This window comes from Xyrauchen texanus, chromosome 22, assembly GCF_025860055.1.
Source record: "Xyrauchen texanus isolate HMW12.3.18 chromosome 22, RBS_HiC_50CHRs, whole genome shotgun sequence".
Taxonomy (NCBI): Eukaryota; Metazoa; Chordata; class Actinopteri; order Cypriniformes; family Catostomidae; genus Xyrauchen; species Xyrauchen texanus.
The window spans coordinates 8457654-8472611 of NC_068297.1; the positions used below are offsets into that span (position 1 = coordinate 8457654).

The 14958-nt window shown below is 35.0% G+C and overlaps 1 protein-coding gene across 1 annotated transcript; it reads right to left on the bottom strand.

Moving 5' to 3' along the window:
* Positions 1–1339: 1339 nt before the first annotated feature.
* si:ch211-266g18.9 (transforming growth factor-beta receptor-associated protein 1) lies at positions 1340–14021 on the bottom strand. The gene is made up of 12 exons (XM_052153095.1): positions 13987–14021; positions 12785–13509; positions 12103–12297; positions 9911–10065; positions 8219–8301; positions 7759–8103; positions 7623–7680; positions 7369–7512; positions 7034–7174; positions 5097–5256; positions 3636–4057; positions 1340–2789 (listed from the first exon to the last, which is right to left on the bottom strand). The coding sequence occupies exons 2-12, from the start codon at positions 13452–13454 to the stop codon at positions 2643–2645; spliced, it is 2520 nt and encodes an 839-aa protein (XP_052009055.1). The 5' UTR covers positions 13455–13509; positions 13987–14021; the 3' UTR covers positions 1340–2642.
* Between the last annotated feature and the right edge of the window lie 937 nt (positions 14022–14958).

Below are 14958 nucleotides of genomic sequence, written 5' to 3' on the forward strand. Positions count from 1 at the left end.
TCGTTTCGAAATGTTTGAATTAAGAGTGTTTTGAAGTAAACACCATCATTTTAGACTTTTATATTTAGAATCATGAAAGGAACATGTTTTTGTTTTGAATTTATGTCCCTCTCTCTGTGATGTAGATATTAATATAGAGGGATTCATGCCTAGTTTTCTAATACAATTTGTTCTGTAACTGTTGATTTTTGCATCCATCCTGTTTCCTCATGTGTAAAATGACCATCTGTGCATAGCCCTTTAAAGATCCCAGGCCTCTCTTCAGGGGAGAAGCTGACTGGCCATATAAGCAAGTATGTGCACCAGATTGCTTTGTTATGAGGATAGGTGAACATAACACCTGAAAGGTCAAATGAGGCTAGTTTAAATCATAACTGTTCCTAGTTAAAACTGTTGTAATAATGCAAGCTCATGGGTTTGCAAAAGCCTACTTAGCTCTTAAATGTCCAAACATTGGTGGCCCCACAAGGCAGCTATCAAAGGAAAAGAAGGGAGGAATCCCAGAATAAATTCAGAGTCCACCCAAATGATCATGGGCCTTGCCCTGAACACAAATAGATATCTTAACTGGGGGCAGAATGAGCCACGGCCAACACATAAATACAGTGTATAAGGTTAATTATTCAGTCTTTGATTAAACATGAATATTTATGGTTTATACATACAGTAGTCACTTTTTTGCAGTAATACACAACTCTACATTAAAGCATATGCACACTTTACTCATAGCAAATGAGTAGCTGAATGTAATAATGGTAATAATCTCATGAAATCTGTCATGAATATGTTTGGGTCATATTTCATCCCACAATAAAACAAGAAATAAAGTTTATTTTTAGGATCATTAAGACTTTTCATGACAGTGAAGCACATCCGCATTTACCGTGCAACAAAACATTCACAAAAATATATATTTTGAATTGTTGTGTATAAATATTGATAATATCATACATAATTATGATAAATAATGTATTTATCCAGACCGGTAGTTGATGCTGATTTTAAAGACAGTGAAACAGTGAAACACTAGGAATAATGTGAATACAATAATAATAATAATAATAATAATAATAATAATAATAATAATAATAAACAACAACATCTGGATGCATTGTGCATATGCTCATTGTTATGAACGTCACAATACAAAACAACAATTGTGCAAATTCTAATAAAAACATATACTAAATAATTAATAAATAATTGTAAATATTTACATATTTACAATATATATATATATATATATATATATATATATATATATATATATATATATATATATATATAAAAGCTGATTTCAGATTGAAATGTGACATGGATATTTTTTTTGTGCCAGTAAATGTATAATATAACAATACACACACCAGATGCTTTCAAAATCCATCCCACTGGCTAATTTTTTATTAAAATAAACAGTGTATGTCTGGCACAGCAATCTGTGTTAAAGCTCATTGAGAGCTTTCAAAAGCCATGTCTCTTTATTTGTAAACATGCCATTATAAGAAACCATGCCAGTACAAAAGGTAAAGAAGAGTGATGTCAGATTTATTCAAAACAGGAAGTGAGGCCGAAGACTTCCTGCAGTTCAACATGGCTCAATGCAACAGTGATTGACTCTGACATATCAGTCCGTTTACTTTATTATGATTCACCTGCATACAATTTTGGAGGTATTTTGTCATTTATTTTTTCATGTCCATAAACTAAACAGACTGGTCTGCGAATATATCGACATAAGGTTGCTTGTCTGGAGAGCACTATGTCCTGAAGTGGTGTACAGCCCTGTGTTTGTCAGGCTGCCAGTTCCACACCATGCTTGGGCTAAATCAGACAGCACAGGGCCAACCCTAGTCCAGTGGGTGTAAAAGAGATGTTGAGCTGTTTAGAATACAGTTTGTTTTCTGGCACCGATGTGAAAATGTGTATGTGGAGGGATATAGGATACAAAGGTCATTTAACATTTCAGCCTAACAACTATAAATCAATTTTACAGCTCGGTGAATCTATATGAAGCATGAATGAATGTACAGTTGAAAAGAATAGTTTATTATTTGTATTGGAATGTCTACGATTTGCTATTTGCAGAGGAAGTACAAAGTATACCTTTTGTAAAATAAAAATAAAAAACACTTGGTTAAATCTCACAAAGCCTGTAAAGAACACTTTCAGGTCATCTATCATCCCAAAATACCAAAACTATTAATGATGTTTCAATTAGGCTTCACTTTCTTTATGCAAAATATTTTTGTTTTTTACATTTTGGCTTTTGAATTAGGGGTGAAATGAGACCTGGATATGTTTTCATCAGTCACCAAATCTCCTCCACATCTGCACTATAAATGAACTGTGCACATAGTCTTTAGTTGTCTAGAGACTTATCTGAAACAACTGATTGTACTGTAGCATCCAAGCCATCTTTTAGTTTAGCTGAAGTTCAATATTGGCCTATGTGCAACTGCTGTGGGTTTCTTTTTTGGTGTTTGTGGCCTAGCTGACTGTATAACATAAATCCTCAGCAACCTGACTTACTGTCCTAGAAATTACTGTCTTTATTGTAAACAACTACAGACATCTGCTAAGTGCCTAAATGTAGTGTAAATGTCTGCCAAGCCAATAGATGTGAATAATGGTGTCTCGGTTGTTCAGTGACTGCTCTCTCCAGCATGACAGTATATGTGTGTCAGCTCTCCTGTTGGCCTGCGCAGGAACTGAGGGCCTGTAAGAGGTTTCTGGCAGCTATGGCAAATACATCCTCGGTCAACTTTGATTTCTTCATGTGTTGCTTCCATCTGGGAGCAAAAAGAATACCATTGAGGTTTTGATTTACTGAACATTTGATATGTTTAATTTATCCACAATGGTTAGCAGAAAAAAACAGGCATGCTGGATGTGGTACACCACTTAAAGTGATAGTACACCCAAAAATGAAAATTCTGTCAGCATGTATTCATGCTCATGTCGTGCCAAACCTGAATGACTTTCTTTCATGGAACATCAAAGGGGGTTAGTAAGAATGTTTGTCTCAGTCACCATTCACATTCATTGTTTTTTTCCTTTTATTTATTTAATGAAAGTGAATAGTGACTGAAGCTGTCAGTTGACCATTTTCACAAAATTCATTTTTGGGTAAACAACAGCACACCTTTAAATTGTGTCAACACACATATGATTTTCTTTCTTCTGTGAAACACAAAATTAGAAGTTTAACACAATATCAAAGCTGCTCTTTTTTATTGAAAGTGGATAGGGACCAGTGGCTTTCAAGCTCAAAAATGGAAAATAAAATCACCAAAAAATCATCACAAAGTAGTCCATATAATGTACACTATATTCCAAGTCCTCTGCAGCCATATGCTAGCTTTGTATGTGTAGCAGAATAAATAGTCTTTATTCACTGATATTCTTACTTGACAACTTTGGTAGCCATTCACTTTCATTGTAAGAAAAAGAATAGCTTGGAAATACTGCTATAATGCTCCTTTTGTGTTCCACAGAGGAAAGAAAGATACTTTGTATATGGAACAACATGATAGAGAGTAAATACATGATAGCATTTTCATTTTTGGATGAACTATCCCTTTAATTGTTTCTCAGTGATGCCATAATTAAATGGCTTTATTTATAGTGCGGCTTACCCAGGCATGCTTGTTTCTTAGGTTTTCCACCTTGGCTAGGCTCATCTCAAGACCTCTCATTCTTTTGTCATGCACTGTTCCCCTCAGTGATTCACACAGGAACCGCAGCACCAACTGCAGAGACCAGGAGCTTGGCAGCACCCTCAGCACACTCACTACGTCAAAAGCAAATGCATTTTTATTTAACAAGTCCACTGCTGCGATCACATGCTGTGTGGACTCGAGGTAAATTTGAAGCAGGATGAGAAATATTCTCTGTGTGAACTTCCTGTCTTGTCCAGCAGAGGTCCTCCAACAGTAGCTTTCTGCAGCTTGTTGGTCTTTTTCATCATTCACCAATATCTGCAGGGCCTTTTTGTGTTTACTGGATTTCCCAAGTAAGATTGCTTTCTCCACATGAAGAAATGAGGACATTATTTGGTCTGTAACAATAAAGAGAGTGTTGTACATAACTTTTAGTCCCTGGCAAGGGCGTAGCCAGGAAATCACTTTTGGGTGGGCCCTAATTTTCGCCTAAACATTTTCACTACAAACATTTACATCAGCAGTCTCCTTGGCGGCAATCATGATTTCAAGCTGGATTTATAAGACATTGATTAAACCACTGGATACATATGGATTACTTTTATGCTGCCTTTATGTGCTTTGTGGAGCTTCAATGTTCTGGTCACCATTTGATTGCATTGTATAGATCTACAGACATAAAATATTCTTCTAAAATATTTGTGTACAGCAGAAGAAAGAAAGCCATACACATCTGAGATGGCATGAGGTTGAGTAAATGGTGAGAGAATTTTCAATTTTGGGTGAACTATCCCTTTAAGTCTGAACAGGGGCTCAGCATGTGAATTAGTGAATCCTTTATGAGAACTAGTTCATTTAAATGAAGCAACCAAACAAACCGACTCATTAAAATTAATTTGTTCCCCAGCAGTAAATACAGTGAATCATTTATTTTGAACGGTTCATTTTCAATTCACTTAAAAGATTCCGATTTCCCAACGAACGCTACTTATTGTAGGGGGAAAGGACAGTTTTCAGGTGAGCGCATTTGAGTACTACTTCATTGCTGTGTTCGCAATACAATGTGACAAATTTAGTGTTTTGTAAAGATACACTGCTACTCGTATGAAAAAAAAGCTTCAGCAACTGAACATTTTTAAGTTAGTAGCATCTCTAAAATGAGTTAGTGACAGTAAGCAAATTACTTAGCAACCACTTAGTAAACCCTAGCAATCACCCAGCAATTCCCTAGCAACCACCCAAAAAATCTTAGCAACCACACAGCAGCACCCTGGCAACAGCCCACGCAATCATGGAGGTTTTTGCTCGAGCGAGCACCTCTCAAATTGTTTTCAGAAAATATAAATAAAGTGTAAACATACTATCATCCAACTTTCAGTAAAGTTTTGCAGTGTAATTAAGCTCTCAAAAGTAATTTTCAACAGGCTTTGTCCTCACCATATATGGCACCAGCACTGTAGACAGAAGATTGCCAAAGTAGTTTCTGTAGTTTATGTCTTATCTCATCCTCGCTTGTATAATTGTTCGCAGCACCCTTAGTTGACTGCAGTATCTTTTTGACATATGCTGTGATAAGCAGAGTGTGGTGCTTCTCTTCCTGTGATCAGAAAATGTGCATTTGAAATTAGATTTTCAGTCAAATCTAAAACTGACATTAAAATCAACATCAAATGGCATTTGCAAAAATAGTATATATACTGTATAGGGGAAACAAATGAAGGATGGGATTTTATTAGTTCATCGTGAAGACCCAAAGTGAATGTGAATAGTTATAAATGTCTTTATAAAATTAGGTACAAATATTTTTTATTCAAGAACATTAAGAAGTTTGCTAATGGTTTCTCCATATGACCTAAACAAAATTAGGCTTTTCATAAAAGATGGCAAAATATCTGATATTCTTTTAAAACTTCACACACAGCCTAAAGGGGTCCTCTCTCTTGACTTGCTGTTCATTTTGGTCACACCACCTGACTTGAAAAACAACCTGATGTGTAAAAATAATTTTCAAATATAAATCATATTTTAAAACATAATTTACCTATTTTCTATCATTATAAAAGATTATTATTCACTATTCATGCCAACATTTCGGTTTTCAAGAATTTAATGAGATTTGATTTATTTTTTCCAACTGTCTCCGGACAGTTACGCCATATGACATTTTTTTAACATATATTCCGTGCTCAGTACAAGTTAAGCTCAACTGACAGCATTTCTGGCATAATGCTGATTACTACAATAATGAATTTAAACTCATCCATCCTTTTCTTTAAAAAAATAAATAAATAAAAAATCGAGGTTACAGTGAAACACTTACAATGGAAGTGATCTGGGCCAATTTTTGGTAGGGTTTAAAAGGCAGAAATGTGAAGTCGTTTTACATTTTGTTTTGGGGTTTGTTGACATTACATCATCATGGCAATGAAGTTGTAAAGTTGGATTTAACTTCGTAAAAAAAAAGGTTAGTAAGAAATTTTATCACACTAAAATCATGTTAAAAACATAATTTATGTCTTGTGGCTATACTTCTGAAAAAATTTTTAATACTTATTTTAACGTTTATAAAGTGGCCCCATTCACTTCCACTGGATGTGTCTCACTGTATATCCGATTTGTACTTTTTTATAAAGAAAAGGAGGGCCATTTTAAAATACATTTTTGTGATTTCCTTGGAATATTTCTTTACACCCCAGAAAAATATCAATATGACTATGAAATTAAGTTTTCATCACAGAGGAGATCACGGCTGGAAATCTGGCATACCGGGCATTTTCCTGGTGGTCCGACACTCTTTGGGGCCAATCAGGGGCGAACTGGCCATCGGAAGAATCGAGCGTGCTGGTGGGTCGGCCGTGAAACGTGGCGAATTGGTCGAGACAAGGTGAAATGAGCCACCCCAATATGCAGAACTGACCACAAAAACGGCGACTCGATATGCAGAAAAGGACAGCGAATACCAACCCCACCCCCCCCCCCCACACACACACACACACGGGCCAGTTGACATGTAAAATCCCAGGCTGAAAATCCCAGGTGTATTTAAATACCCGTTATTGTTTTGTGTGAATTGCATTTATGAATAACTTAATAGTTCCGACGCCATTGATCCCTCTATATGACAGGTGGTTTGAGGGGAGGGGTTGAAAAAAGATAAGTGTGCTTGGTGATGTCAGCTGAAAAAGAAAGTCATTTTAGAGATGGTGCAAGATTTTATATTTTGATGAACAATGAAGACAATTTTTTTCTTCAGTAATATGCAATGATGAATGATTCACATTAAGACCAGGAATGTGCATTAAGAATGTGCATAAGGTCCATTTGGATTTCATGCTGACTTTAAAACAGCCATCAATTAAAACTAGAATTTTCACCTTGCTGTTTAAGTCATTGACTAAATATTCCAAGTAAAGAGTCGTGGCAACTGGGTAGTTGGCAAGGACAGTAAGCACTTCCTCTGGTGCAAATGTGTTTCGGTCTCTTCCATGCCTCTTAGTAAAGATGAGTATTCCAGCCTATATATATTAAAGATAAAATGGTTTACAAGCATGTTTTTAAGTAATTACTTTAAACTGCAGTAATTCCAATTTATTGAGATATAAGATATGTAATCATTTCCAATTCTTGGATTGCTTGAAAAAACGTTCAGTTGTTGAATAACTCTGCTCTCTGAAGTTGGGACACTGCATGTAAACATTAGAATGCTTGCCTCTTGGTCTCTCTGAAACACCCAGTCTACAAATTTCCAGATGATAGGTTTGTGTTCCAGATGGGAGAGAGTATTAACTATATGTTGGAATACACTGATGTGTGACGGTTCATTACTCTGGTCCTCCACAATTTTAACCCATGTCTGAAAGAAAAAACAAAAGGTAAGAACATCTGTTCAAGCTTTCTTTACCTTCGTCCCTATTTTATGATCAGTCATTAACCTGTGGATTTTTGAATTTGATTCCAAGGTACCTGAATTGCATTGAAATGCTGGCCTTGGCCTTGATAGAGCAATCCAAGTGTGAAAAACCTAAAATGGCAGCAAATTAGTTCAGGTTCTTATGAGTACATCAAAATATACTGTAACCACTGCAAGACTTGCATCAACCTTTTGTGTTTCTCCAAGTCAGGCACGCAAATCTGGAGGTTGCAGTTATTCTGAGATGACACAAACTGGTCCAGTTTCCCATATTCTCCTTGTTCCAAATAGAGCTTAAAAAGCGCTGAGTCGATCTCCTCAGAACAGATTTGGCCCTGTGTTGTTGGCCTGACTTCTCTCAAGAACTCATCCAAGAAGCTTAGGTATTGCCGAAATGTTGGCCAGTCGTGTCGACTTAAGGACCAAAGATCCTTGGCATTGCTGACTGCTGTTGTCTGAGGTGTGAAATCGTCACTCATGGCAAACATAGCTGGATAAAGGCTAATAATTTCCCTTGGGTCCAGTTCACCTTTACTGTAAAAAAAAGATTAGCTGGCTTTTAATTGTGGTATTTATTCATTTGAAAACAAAAAGCTCTTCTTTAGTCGAAAGTTTCTCAATTTCAACAAAATGTTAAAGCAGTACTTACATGAAAAGCTCTTTTGCATCCACAAAAGCTTCCCTGTAGAATTTGATCATTCCAGATGTACAGATGACATTTTTATGCAAATCCTAAAAGTGAAGTGATGAACAGCACCATTCAGCATAAACAAAATGTAACTGAGATACATTTCTGACAGTATTTTAAATAGTCTCGTAATCATATATCGACTTCTACTCTGATCTTGAAGGTGATTAGTTGTTCAAATATGAAATAGCATTGGTTAGCTAATATCTTTTTTTTTTTTTTTTTTTTTTTTAATAAGGTTAGCTAATATCAAAACTCATAAGCTCAGCATATCCAACTGCAAATCTAGTGTGTATTTAATGAGAGTCAAGATGCCAGTTTGACAGATCTTTGCTTTTAATACTGTTTTAGGATTTCATCAAAATGAAATAACATCTGCCCATCTGGTGGCAGTGCTTACAGTATGTGAATTATCTTCTTCAGTGACTTTAAGGAGCTCAGCCATAGACCTATTTTTAGTGATCCAATGACTCGGTTAATCATATTGCATATAGTAAATATTACATACAGTATAGTAACCTATATGTTTGAATATTATATTCATAAGAACCTATGTCTTTAAAGATATACCTACTCATCAATACATAATCCAAGTTTTTATAAATTAATTAATGTTTTGGGGTATTGACTCACTACTGGCTAACCAGTTAGCCCCAGATGGTACTGTAGATGTCGTAATTACACCATTATGCTACCAAAAGCTCTGTTTCTCCATTGACGGTCATATAGAAGCTGTATATTCTGACATTAATTAATTAATTAATTTATTTATTTTACATGGATAAAACATAAATATTTCAGATACATTCAATGTTTTGCCAGTGCTTAATTAATTTTTTTTTTTTTGGGCTCTTAAAAATGTGAAATGTGTCTATCCTTAACTGTGACGTCTATAACAACATGTCTTTAAAAAAAATCACTGGTAAAACAACTGCTAACACACACACACACACACACACACACACACACACACACACACACATTTATATATATATATATATATATATATATATATATATATATATATATATATATATATATATATATATATATATATATATTATTATTTTAGATTTTTTTGGTTACACAACTGCTTTTAAAGGTGCGCCTACTAATTTGCCCCATTAAAGAAAGTTTTAATCATAAAATCATGACCACTCACATGAGATAAGGACACATGACACATCAGCAACCTTATAAAAGCTGTTTTATTTGACATGGGTCAGGGCAGTGGTGTAGTAGTGACTGAAGAGTTGGGCATACTGTGAATTTATAGACTGATTGCACCTTTAAAAGGCCATCATAGGAGAAAGTTGCATTTTGCTCCCATAGTGGTATAATTACGACATCTATCTAACCAGACAAACCTTGACCCCATGTTTGCATGATTTTTATGGCTCAGAAAATGTGTGCCCAGAACTGCATGTCCATGCGCATAGATGGCTTCAAGCAGGTCACGTATTCCCAGAGGGTCATGTCCCACCCAAGCAACTGCCATTGAGATGAACGGTAATGCTTATATAGAGTTTTCTACAGGTATTGCAGACTTCCTTGATTTGCAATGGCAGATTGGAAGTGGATTAGGGTTTGCCAACCTATCAAAAGGAAGATAAGATATAAATCCACTGTTTAGTTCTTTATCCTCATTCTTACCTTATACGACTCCTTTGGCAGGAGATCTTGAACTCTATCCAGCAATGTCAGGGCTTCATCAACTCTCTCTCTGCTTACCAGCTCATGAATCTGATCCTCCATGGGAACAGGTGACAGCTGATAAATCTCTTTTTCAGCAACAACAAAAACACTTGCTACACAAAGAGGCAAATAACAGAAGTGTCATTAAATAGCTATATTCAAAAAACAGTTGTTTATTAATATTGTGTCTACAATTTATGATATGGTATTAATCAACCATTCAATTCTTGTACTCAATTATTCATGTTTACTGTAAAGTCAATTGGAAACAGCATTTGCAATCCATTTCACCAATTTCTGTGATGTGATACACACAGAGGTGGGTAGTAACACGCTACATTTACTCGAGTAACTTTTTGGAAGTTTTATGGTGGGTATTTTTCACTCTTACAATTTACTTTTATTTCATTACAATGGGTAGCATTCCTGTCATTACATTACTGGTTTTAATTTAATATGTTTTAATAAATGTGTAATTTTAGATTTTTTTAATGGGACTTCACAGCTGCATGCTGCCACTCGAGATGTATTCAACACTACAGTAGCAAGCGCACAAAACAAAAACGTAACTCCAACTTAAGAAAACACTGTGAGGTAAATTTTAGGATTGTGGAAATATGGGCTTGTATGTGTCATTGTGCTGCTCATTCATTTTCAGCATGAATCTGTAACTATGGGCTCTTATGACCTCAGTTTCTAAGTTTATATTTTTATATCAGAGCTGCTAAATATCACATTGCAATTGTGAGCTTTTCCAAGCAAAGTGATACGTTGCCGTTTACCCTTAGTGTACAGAACTAATTTCCAAATTCTTTCAACACTGAAAATGCAGGAACTACACTTGAACTAAATTCACGCAGGACGTAAAATGCTGTGAAATAATGACAGAAGGCATGAATGAAGCATGATCTTGCTTCAGTGTATAATTAAACATTGTCTATTATTTGGGACTGTGTGACATTTTTCCATGATTTTCACCATAATAATTACTAGAAAAAGGTTTCCAAAATTCTCTTCTAATTCACAGATTTGTCCAAATCTGAGAAGCATCCTTAAAGTGATCGTTCATCCTTTAATTCATATTACATCATCATTTCCCCACCCTCATGTTCGTCCAACCCCATGAAATTGTATGTACTCTGTGGAACCAAATAGAGTTTAGACAGAATGTTAGGGACTGACTGTCTACAATGAAAGTAAATGATGATTAAGGCTAGTATTCTGGGATGGCATGAGGGTGAGAAAATGAAAGCATTTAACATTTTTGGTGCACTTTCCTTTAATTTGATGCACGGAAAAAAGAAGTCATATGTGTTTGGACAACATGTTGGTGAATGATGACAATTTCCATTATTAACAATAATATTAATAATTATCATTATTATTATTAATAATAATTCTGTAAAGCATTTTAAATATGTATAATGTACTGCAATATAAGAGAGCAAGCATCCATTACATTATATGTGAAAGCAACAAGTTACTCACTACTTGAGTATTATTTTAATTGCAAACTTTCTTACTCTTACTAGAGTAATTTTTAACATTATTACTTCTACTTCTACTTGAATAATTTTTTTTAAGTAATTGTACTTTTACTCGAGTAAAGTTTTTGGCTACTTTACCCACTTAGTAGTAAGTAGTAATGGGAAAAATGAAGCCAATTGATTAAACTTTTAATCAATTGAACCAATTGCTTTGGAAAATGATTCACTGTTTCAAAGCGCTCAAATTACCATACACTGAGGACATCTGCTGGTCATGGGCATGTAAATGCAATAGGAAGACTTGAGTTAAGAGTAGCTATAATGACACAATTCATTGAAAATGATTTATTGCCCTGTATTTGTAATATTTTTTGGTGGTAATCTACAATATTCTTGAATAAACAGATCTGAATCTTTGCAGAATATGTAGTATTTCATAAATAGCTTTTTTATGATTACTGTTTTTACATTATTTTAAAAACTAAACAATACTTATTTTGTTCATTAAACACTTATAAAAATATATATATATAATTTATATATATATATATATATATATATATATATATATATATATATATATATATACAAACAATCCCCAAAAATAATGATACCTCTGAGTTCACTGTGAATTGATTTTTAAAGTTGATTTGTAAAATGAACCTTCTGTTGAAATGAGAGATTTGGCGCTTCCAATGGGGACAGTTTGCTTCAGTTGCTGGTCCAGTATGCTGTAGATATGGACAGTGTGATTCTGTAGCGTGAGCACATATGGGAAATAAACTGCAGCACCCACCACCCCCTCAGGCCACTGCACAGGAGGAAGCTGAGAAGTTCCATTCTTCATCACAAACATGCCTGCATGTCATATAATTCATATATGTATTTCATTACTTTATAAGGCACAGCCAAAATACAAACACAATTCTTCATTCGTGCCATAGAGGCACTGTGAACCCAGAACAACTTTATTGCTCAGAGGTCACTATTTCATAGCTCATACTACATTACAGTAGTAGGTGCACTCAAATTCCTTCAGATAAATACAAATTTACACGAATTAGACAATTAACATGCATTAGGAATATAGAGATAGAAAATTAACATGGTTACAGTAGCATACCTCAAATAATTTAGTCTTGGGGAAACATTTATGAGAAGTTGTCGAATTCATATTGATATTTCAGACTTTTAATTTCAAACTTAAAGTCTCCATTTGCTCTCTATTTAATCTAATTGCAATCTAGATCAAACAACTGAGATATTAACAAGATCTCATTTGTGTTTTTTCTTTCCTGTAGGTACACATGCATAAGATTATTATTTCATTATTAAAGCTTCTTACCCAAACATCCGGGTCCATTTAAAAGAAACTCTCCTTTTCCACATTTGTTGGCAATTATACTTTGCTTTCCCAGGTTATGTGGGAAAAGATCAAGCGTGGTTTGGCTCTCATAATCATGGAGAAAGTATCTGTCACAAGTCGCTACACACAGACACGTCTCATGCACGGTTAAAGCCACGGGTTCCTGCGGCAAAGCCACCTGTCTCACACATTCCCATCTGTCCACACACACCTTGTAAATGCTTACTGTTTTCCTCTTGGTGGAAGCTACAAAGAGCTCCACAGAAACAGACTGAGTCTGAACCACTGATTCATTTACATAAAAGAGTGACACATTCTGGATTTTCTTCAGGGCAGGAATGGGTTCCAAGGAGAACATGTTAAGCACTGTGACCGAACCATCCCACAGTACTAGAAGATGATTCAGAACAGGGATTGCCGTCAGCTGGCCGATGGCACCACTTCGGCCCATCTGTCTGTTCCCCACCTCCCGGACTGCAAGGCTTTTTTCACCACTCACACTGTTTACAGTAAGATACTCGACAACTCCCTCTCTGGTCCCAATATAGAGGTTTTTACCAAAACACTCTAAACATTGAATGCTGTATTTGTCTCTGCCTTTCCGAGAGGGCAATTTTTGAAAGACCAGCAGAGAGGTAAAGACTTTCATGGTTATTTACTCGTTTTTAGGTGTCTGGGGCAAAAAATACACCTTAAATGAACACCTAGGAAATTTAGCAAAGAAAAACAGGTTTCAGAAGCAAAAATGTCTAAAAGTACACTAAAAATGTCAGGTAATCTAAAAATCTGCTTTTGTCGAAACACTTTACTTTAAGTTCAAAATGCAGGAACTAATGGTAACATACAACTTTTTCAAATGTATTAATAAATTTTGTAATTAATCAAGAATAATAAGTCCTGTAAAATAATTGTTTGTTGTCGGTTCATGTTTACTCAAGTACTGTAGTGTAGTTAACTAGAGTTGATGAAAAGTGTAAAGTGTTTCCAAATTGTTATTTAACATGTCTGAATCAACCTGATTGCATTAGGTTATACCAACAAAAGGCATGTTAAGGGTCAGATCAATCAGAAATAGCAAGGTTTTGACAGTGTAACAAGCGTGTTAAATGGTAAAAAGAATATTTTTAAATATCATGTGTTTCTAGGTCATAATGTTAAATGAAAGTACAAAACGGTCTCACCTCATTAGCGTAGAAAGTCTGTTAGTGTTCTGGACGTTTTTCCTTCAAGTGTATTTTGACCTTGCCATGTGACTCTCATCCTGAGAGGAAGTTGCTGTCAGCAGTTTTATACTGCTTATACTGGCATTTAGTGAATGGTTGTACTATAACAAATACCCAAGAAAGAAGAAAGACATAGTTTAAGTAGTGTTGCTCAACATAGTTCAATATTTCTAAAAAGCTTTTTGTCTGAGTATGGATTATATTTAAAAGACCCCATGAAATCATGAATTCTGGAACAGTTGATTGAAGTTCTTCAGCTGAAATCAGTCTGTTCTTTCTGAAATTTGACTGCTGCCCAAAACAGGACAACAGTTAAACGAGTTGCATTTTAAGTTACAAATTATGTAATTGACCAATGTCACTTTTATTAACCTTTCTTCCTAGCCCAAACCTCAACCCTAAACCTTAATGTCAGTGGAGTAAAAAATGCAATCTTAAAGGGTAAATGCAATCTTAATATTGTGCTTATTGATTTTGTGAACGTGATTACTTCCTGGACCAAATTAGACTTACCTTCCCCCAAAAGTATGCTACAGAAATGAGTCAAATAAGTTTATTGACAAAAAATATTGCCAAAGCACAAAGTTCTTCTCATGTGTGTATATTTTGTAGTACTTCTTCCATACTGGTTCAGGTTTTATGAGTATAATTGTTTCTGATTCATTGCTGTAAACTAATTAAGCTTATTAAACAACTTATTAAGCAGCCTAATCGCCAGACGGCACTGGTAATTAATCTGTTCAGTAATCTATTCATCTTTCATGTTTATTCCTCTGTCTCACTCTTACTGTACAACATCATTCAATTTATTTCAGCCGAAATCCAAATATAGAAAATCATACTTTTACCCTCTAGCAAAAACAACAAAAACTGCTAACAAGCATTGTGGGAGGCTTTCCTGCAGAGATTTGAAGTTTGAGTTGCTCTTGT